At 43.6% G+C, this 8726-nt stretch overlaps 1 protein-coding gene across 1 annotated transcript; it reads right to left on the reverse strand.

The window, feature by feature from the left end:
- Window positions 1–3182: 3182 nt before the first annotated feature.
- On the reverse strand, window positions 3183–3984 carry LOC111816478 (small nuclear ribonucleoprotein G-like). Its single transcript, XM_023713907.1, has 2 exons — window positions 3902–3984; window positions 3183–3336 (listed from the first exon to the last, which is right to left on the reverse strand). The coding sequence occupies exons 1-2, from the start codon at window positions 3982–3984 to the stop codon at window positions 3183–3185; spliced, it is 237 nt and encodes a 78-aa protein (XP_023569675.1).
- Window positions 3985–8726: the final 4742 nt, after the last annotated feature.

Genomic DNA, 8726 nt, shown 5'->3' on the forward strand with positions numbered 1-8726 from the left:
AAAAGAAATTAACTTTTTTTTTTTTTTTTTTTTTTCGGAACCGGGGATTGAACTCAGGCCCTTGCATTTGCCAGCAAAGCTGTTATTCCACTGAGCCATCTCCACGGCCCCTCTGGCTACATTTTTACATGACCTCCTCCTCAGTAGCTCTCTGGTGGTTTTTTTGTTTTTGCGAAACCAGGGATTGAACTCATGCTCTTGCACTTGCCAGGGAAACACTTATTCCACTGAGCCATCTTCTTGGCCCTCTCTGGTGGTTCCTTTTTTTTTTTTAATTTTAATTTTATTTATTTATTTTGTGTGTGTGTGTGTGGCCAGCTCAGCCCACCAGGGGGTGGGGCTGGCTGGCATGTGGTGCTGGGGATTGAACCGCGGTCGCTGTGCTTCTTCTTTGCTTAGCTTGTTCTAAATAGGTGCTTTAGACCACTGAGCCATCTCACCAGCCCTCTCTGGTGGTTCTTAAGCACATTTTTCTCTTTCTTTCTTTCTTTTTTTTTGGAGGGGGGTGGAACTGAGGATTGAACTCAGGCCCTTGTGCTTGCCAGGCAAGTGCTTATTCTACTGAGCTATCTCCCCGGCCCCTCTTAAGCACATTTAAGTTTGAGAGCAAACTATTCTAAAATAAAAATAAAAGTTCCTGATAGTTCTTGGTTCAAGGTGACAAGCTTCTGATCTACAAGGTAAAGTCCAAAACTCTGTGTGCGTGTGTGTATGTGTGTGTGTGTGTGTGTGTAGAACCAGGATTGAACTCAGGCCCTTGTGCTTGCCAAGCAAGCACTTATTCTACTGAGCTATTTCCCCAGCCCTCAAAATTCGCTTTTTTTTTTTTTCAAAATTCTTATAAGAGGGGCCAGGGATGTAGTTTAGCAGCACAGCACCTGACTAGCAAACTTGAGGTTGTAAGTTTGATTCTCAGTGCACACACACACACACACACACACACACACACACACACAAAACAGAAGATCTACAAGGGATGGGGGAGGGGCTGGAGAGATGGCTCAGTGGTCTAAAGCACCTACTTGAAACAAGCTTGGCAAAGCACAGGGACCGCGGTTCGATCCCCAGCACCACATGCCAGCCAGACCCGCCCCCTGGTGGGCTGAGCTGGCCACACACACACACAATAAATAAATGTAATAAATAAAAATAAATAAATATAAAAAAAAAAAAAAGGGATGGGGGATATTGCTCAGTGGAATAAGTGCTTGCCTGGCAAATGCAGGGGCCTGAGTTTAATCCCTGGTTCTGCAAAAAAGAAGAAGAAGAAGAAGAAGAAGAAGAAGAAGAAGAAGAAGAAGAAGAAGAAGAAGAAGAAGAAGAAGATCTACAAAGCCTTTTGAGAACTAATCCAGACCAACTACCCCACTCAGCTTCTCTCTCATTATTTCCTTCTCAAAGCCTTGCTTTGGTCACGTTCAAAACTCAGGTTTCCCCAAAGTGCCTGTTCTCTCACAACGCCAAGCTTCTGTACACTGCAGATGCTCCAAGATTCACTGAATAAGTCAGTTAAATACATTGAAATCTTTACTATGTATAAAGGTCTTGTGGCACTGGGGATACAATGAAGGGCGGACAAATCCTTGATTCTAAAGACATAAAAAAAGCTGAGCAGTACAAGGGAGATGGCTCAGTAGAATAAGCACTTGCCTGGCAAGCACAAGGGCCTGAGTTCATACCCGGCTCTGAAAAAAAAAAAAAAAAAAAAAAAGGCTCTTGTATTTTGGGCCAGGGAGATGGCTCAGTGGGATCAGCACTTCCCTGGCAAGTGCAAGGGCCTGAGTTCAATCCCTGGTTGGGGGGAGGGGGGGAGCTGAGCATGGCACTACATCTCCGTAATCCTAGTACTCAGGAAACTGAGGAGGAGAATTGCCATAAATTCAAGGCCAGCCTGGGCTATGCAGTGAGTTGAAGGCCAGTTTGAAGTACATGCTAAAACTCTAATGAGAAAAAAAGAAAAAGAAAAACCATATTTAGATTGAGGCAGCAGCAGGGGGGAGGAAATACATAAAAAGTGAAAGGGGAAGAGAACTAAAATTGCTGAGCACCTGGTATGCGTGAGGCACTGAGCGGGACTTTACTAGTGTTAATTCATTTTCTTTTCTTTTTTAACCACATTTTAATTTTTTATTTATTTATTTATTTATTGACGGATCTGGGGATTGAACTCAGGCCCTCGCACTTGCCAGGGAAGCGCTTATTCCACTGAGCCATCTCCCCGGCCTGTTAATTCATTTTCTTCCTACACACAACTTTACCAAGTGGGTGTAGTATGTATTCACTGCTACTCTCGAAAGGGGTAAGTACTTTTTCAACCACAGAGCAGTGTTTTGTTTTGTTTTGTTTTTTTGTTTAGATGTAAAATTTCTAATCTTTTATTTGTTTATTTGGTACAGGGTCTTGCTATACAGCTCAGACTCGTAATGATCCTCCTGTCTCAGCCTCCTTGGCGCTGGAATTACAGGTGGGCGCATAGCACGCAGGACCAGAGATTGAACCTGGGTCCTTGCATTTGCCATGCCGGTATTTAGACTGCCAAGCTACCTCCGCAGCACCCCCCCCCCAGCAATGTTGATGAAGCTACTACTGTATGCCAGGAACCAACACGCTGGTGCTTGTGACAGGCTCTGAGGAGAGAAAAGAGACGGTACCATGTCCTTGCTGCCCTTCTATACCCAGGTCTTTCTAATACTACAACATGCCTTCCCAGTACACAACCCATCAAAGAGGAGTAAGGGAAGCTAATCTTACCTTGTAGATCTGTAGGGGGCCTCCACTAACCTAATTGTCATTCAGTCGCTGGCTTTTGTGTGGTAGGTGTGTCTTTACAATACCCCTCCAAAGTTATGCTAAATTACAAAATTGCCTTCAGCAAAGGAGTTCCTATAAAATACATATTCAAATTTATGAGCAATACATATTCCAATGGCAAATTGGAACCCTGCAGACTGGCCTAGAGAATCTTCGAAAATCATACACGGTAAGTCTTTTGCTCCATTATTCAGGAAAAAAACAATCCCAACATTGTGTTTCTCCTCCTATCATTTTCTTTCTTTCTTTTTGACTATTACAAAAGTTTATTTAACAAAAATTTAATATATGAAAATGTGTATGACCCAATCGTCAGTCAGTGAAAGCAGCCTGGAGGAGGGGCAGAATTTTTCTGCAGAGCAGTCAATTATTTAAACTCGTTCCAAGGCTTCCGACATGATGATACTATTTCCTCGTCTTACCACCATTCCAGCGTTGTTCTGTTGCCCACTAGTTGCCATCTCCACACATTCATCTGTCACAAGATTCATGAAGGGATCAAAACCTCGCAATACTCCAATACTCCTTGGACATGTCAGCCACCATTCAATTTCTTTTTTTTTTCACCATTCAATTTCCTTTCTTTTCTTTTTTTTTTTTTTTTTTTGCAGAACCGGGGATTGAACTCAGGCCCTTGCACTTGCCAGGGAAGTGCTTATTCCACTGAGCCATTTCCCCAGCTCCACCATTCAATTTCTTTTTTTTTTTTTAATTTTTATTTATTTATGTGTGTGTGTGGCCAGCTCAGCCCACCGCAGGGGGCGGGGCTGGCTGGCATGTGGTGCTGGGGGATTGAACCTCGGTCCCTGTGCTTTGCTAAGCTTGTTCTAAGTAGGTGCTTTAGACCACTGAGCCATCTCACCAGCCCCCCATTCAATAATTTCTTTTTTAAATTATTTATTTATTTATTTATTTATTTATTTATTAGAGAGAGAGAGAGAGAGAGAGTGTGTGTGTGGTGTGTGTGTGTGGCCAGCTCAGCCCACCAGGGGGCGGGGATGGCTGGCATGTGGTGCTGGGGGATTGAACCATGGTCCCTGTGCTTCACTTAGCTTAGCTTGTTCTAAGTAGGTGCCTTAGACCACTGAGCCATCTCACCAGCCCCCCATTCAATTTCAATGATAACTTCTTGTCCATAAATTTTTTCAGCTCAGGAGGGTGAGCTTTGCTCATCTTGTCTAGTCAACAGCTCAAGGAGCCTTTGAAAGGAATCAACCGTTTTCTTTCTTTCTTTCTTTTCTTTTCTTTCTTTTTTTTTTTTTTTTTTTTTTTTTTGTGGAAGCAGGGATTGAACTCAAGTCCTTGCACTTGCCAGACAAGCGCTTATTCTACTGAGGCATCTCCCTGGCTCCTCCCCCCATCATTTTCATAGGGGTAGAGAAACTACCCTGAAAAAAAATATTGTATCTTCTAAATATTTAGTTATTTATTTTTTGGTGGAACCAGGGATTGAACTCAGGCCCTTGCACTTGCCAGGGAAGCGCTTATTCCACTGAGTCATCTACCCAGCCCCTATTTATTTATTTATTTATTTATTTATTTATTTATTTATTTGGCAGAACCAGGGATTGAACTCAGGCCCTTGAGCTTGCCAAGGAAGCACTTACTCCACTGAGCCATCTCCCTGGCCCTATTTATTTATTTATTTATTTATTTTTTGGCAGAACCAGGGATTGAACTCAGGCCTTTGTGCTTGCCAGGGAAGCACTTATTCCATTGAGACATCTCCACAGCCCCCCTATTTATTTATTTTTAAAGATATTTTAATTATAATTATTGCTTTCTTTTTTTTAAACATTTATTTATTTATCTATTTATTTGTTTAGTGTGTGGCCAGCTCAGCCCACCACGGGGCGGGGCTGGCCAGCATGTGGTGCTGGGGGATTGAACCATGGTCCCTGTGCTTCACTTAGCTTAGCTTGTTCTAAGTAGGTGCCTTAGACCACTGAGCCATCTCACCAGCCCCTTTAAAGATATTTTAGATGGGGCTGGGAAGATGGCTCAGTGGAATAAGCGCTTCCCTGGCAAACACAAGGTCCTGAGTTCAATAACAGGTTCTGCAAAAAAAAAAAAAAAAAAAGATATTTTAGAAAGAAAAAGGGCTGGGGTGGGGGAGGGAAATAGCTCAGCAGCATAAGCTTGACAAGCCCAAGGTCCTGCATTCGATGATCCCGGGTACCAAAAAGAAAAAGAGTACAAGAAATTGACACAGAAAACTGGGCATGGTGGTGCATACCTATAATCCCAGCATTCCTGGAGGCTGAGGCCAGAGACTGCCTCAAATTTGAGGCCAGCCTGGTCCATACCACAAATTCAAGCCCAGCCCACCTGCTGAGAACTTGTCTCAAAAATCAAAAAAAATAAACATTTTTAAAAAATCTACATAGACAAGAATAGCAGTGGCAGACATTAACTGAGTGATTATTATGTGAAGAGTCTTTGCCAAGCCCTTAATCCTCCAAAAGCCTCATAATAAGTATCTTCATTTCACAGATGAAGAGAATGAGACAGATGGCGGTTGGACAACTTGGTCACTCCCTGGGAAGTGGCAGAGCCAGTATGGAACTCAGGCCTTCTGACTCAGCTCAGCACTTAATTATCATAGGGCTGCTGCTGTGGAAAGCCACAGAGAAATGAGGAAAAAAAAAGAAAGTGAGAAAAAAAGGAGAGAGAGAAATTCTAGAAGCACCAAAGTGTTTTGACTTAAATTCTTGTCTAAGGTCCTGGCAAGTGTGAGGTCTTGGGTTTGATACCAGGTACCCAAAAATAAATAAATAAATCAAGTCATGTCTATCTCTTCCAGAAGAATGTAAATTCCAAAAAAAGCAGAGATGTGTGTCTTTTTCACAGTTTTATTCCCAATATCTAGTACAACTGTTGGAGTAAGTAAAGGAAAGGAAGGGAGAGTTGTATACGAAGTTTTCATTACTAGGGGTTAACTAGAAAAATGGGCGAAAAGTTCTCCCAGGTACTAAATTAAATTGCTATTAAAAGTAGAAGGTAGGGGCTGGAGAGATGGCTCAGTGGTCTAAAGCACCTACTTGAAACAAGCTTGGCAAAGCACAGGGACCGCGGTTCAATCCCCCAGCACCACATGCCAGCCAGCCCCACCCCCTGGTGGGCTGAGCTGGCCACACACACACACACACACACACACAATAAATAAATTAAAAAATAAATAAAGAAATTTAAAAAAAAAAAAAAAGAACCGAGGATTGAGCTCAGGCCCTTGCGCTTGCCAGGGAAGCACTTATTCCACTGAGCCATCTCCCTGGCCCCAAAGAATTATTATTTTATTTATTTATTTATTTTGGTAGAATCGAGATGTTTTGTTTTGGTTTGGTTTGGTTTTTTTGCGGAGCCAGGGATTGAACTCAAGCCCTTGAGCTTGTCAGGCAAGCACTTACTCAAGTAAGCTATCTCCCCAGCCCCTTGAATCGAGGTTTTTTTTTAATTTTATTTATTTATTTGTGTGTGTGTGTGTGTGGCCAGCCAGCTCACCAGGGGGGCAGGGCTAGCTGGCACGTGGTGCTGGGGGATAGAACCGCGGTCCCTGTGCTTTGCTAAGCTTGTTCTAAGTAGGTGCTTTAGACCACTGAGCCATCTCACCAGCCCCTTGAATCCAGTTTTGAACTCAGATCCTTGCACTTGCCAGGGATGCCCTAATTCTACTGAGCCATCTCTCTGGCCCTCTTTTTTTTTTTTTTTTCCGGAACTGAGACTTGAACTCAGGCCTTCCTGGGCCTCTCTTTTTAAGAGTCTCATGCTCTACCGACTGAGCTAGCCGGGCACTTGGGCCCCTCTTTAAAAAAAAGCAAAAAACAAAAAACAAAAAACATTTTCTGGTTGGGCATGGTGGTGCACACTTGTAATGCCAGAATTCAGGAAGGAGGCTGAGGCAGGAGGATTGCTTTGGCCAGCCTGGGCTACAAAGTGAGTTCAAGGTTAGCCTGAACTGCATAGTGAAGTCTTGTCTCAAAAAGACAGAAACTCGGGCCAGGGATATGGCTCAGTGGAATAAGTGCTTCCCTGGCAAGTGCAAGGGCCTGAGTTCAATCCCCTGTTCTGCCAAAAAAAAAAAAAAAAAGACAGAAACTTTAAGAATGTAAATTACCTTTTCCCTTCTTCGCTTCTCTTTCCGTCCTCTCTTGTTCCTTCTTGCATTTGAACATGTTCCTCTAACCTGTCCTCCATTTTGCTCCTTATTTACCCTTTATTTCTCCCACTGGACAAACAAGGTGAAATTTCTATTTATCTGTCTATAGATGCAGATAAATAATTAGATAGATTTAGCTGGAAAGCTGGGCGTGGTGGTGGTACACACTTGTAATCTAGCACTCAGGAAGCTGAGGCAGGAGGATTGCTGCAAGTCTGAAAACAGCCTGGGCTACAAAGTGAGGAGAAGGGCCTGGGGGGATAACTCAGTAGAATAAGTGCTTGCCTGGCAAGCGCAAGGGACTGAGTTCAATCCCTGGTTTTGTCAAAAAAAAATGTATTTGGCTGTTGCAGGGTCTCACTATGCAACTGTGATTCATGATGATCCTTCTGCTTTCAGGCTCCCCAGCGCTGGGATTGTAGGTGTGCAACACCACACCTGGACTCTGCCATGGACCTTGGAGGATGGGCTGGCATGGCGTGTGGTGCTGGGGATCGAACCCTGGTCAATCTTCCTTTCCTTTCCATTACTGGATTCAAGTCATGGAACAGGAATGAGGCTCAGTGACTTGAGGCTCTTTGTTTCATAAAACAGGACAAATCAAATGAATGGAACTATACATTATAGTATAGATACAAGCTGTGTTCTTTGAGGTTGTTTGTTTGTTTGTTTGTTTGTTTGTTTTTTTGTGGAACTGGGGATTGAACTTAGGCCCTTGTGTTTGCCAGGGAAGCGCTTATTCTACTGAGCCATCTCCCGGGCCCTCTTCAAGTTCTTTGTGAATGGTCACACTCACTTGGAGGCAGGGAAAACAGTTGGAAAGATGGTTCTCCAAGGTAACTGTCAAAAATGCAAATACCAACTCCCACCCTAGACCTGCTGAATTAGATACTCCAGGGATAGGGCCCCGGAATCAGTGGTTTTCATGCCTTCTAAGCAATTGTGAACTTCATGAATGCTTGTGAACCAGAGGGGTAAAGCAAATTTTACTCCTTTAGTAGTAATTTTTTTTTGGGGGGGAGGGTCTACAGGGTGTTCAGGGTCTCACGACTAGATCAGACTTGTAATGATCCTTCTGTTTACAGCCTCCCAAGAGCTGGGATTACAGGCGTGCCCCACCATGCCCAGTTTCAACTGCCTTCTCAGTATGCCTCTGGGGCGGGGCTGGCACGGTGGGCCCAGAGATCAAACCCCTGAACCCCGCACCTGTTTGCAGGTGCTTTAATCTGCTGAGCTATTTGGCAGCCCTCCAGCTGTAAATTTTTTACATTTAGTTTTTATTTATTCATTTTATTTGTTTTGGTACCAGGGATTGAACTCAAGACCTTGCACTTGCCAGGCAGGTGCTTATGCTGCTGAGCTATCTCATCGGCCCTTATTTATTTTTGAAACAGGGTCTCACTATGCAGTTCAGGCTTGCCTTGAACTTACTTTGTATCCCAACCAGTCCTCGAATTTGCAGCAATCCTCCTGCCTCAGTCTCCCCAGTGCTGGAATTGCAGGCATGCTCCATGATGCCCGGCTCTTGGCAGTACTTCTGCCTCAGCTTTCCTAGTAGTAGGGATTACAGGTGGGCACCATACTGCCCGGTCTATGTCAGTTGTTGTTTTGGTTGTTATTAATATATTTATTGAGAGATACAAACCAGGCCTGGTGGTGCCTGCCTATAATCCCAGCACTTGAGACTGAGAAAAGAGGATTGTTGTGAGTTTGAGACCATACAAAATATGAAAGAAAATAATATATTTGATGCAGGTAA

Source organism: Octodon degus, unplaced genomic scaffold (genome assembly GCF_000260255.1).
Source record: "Octodon degus isolate 3935 unplaced genomic scaffold, OctDeg1.0 scaffold00033, whole genome shotgun sequence".
Lineage (NCBI taxonomy): Eukaryota > Metazoa > Chordata > Mammalia > Rodentia > Octodontidae > Octodon > Octodon degus.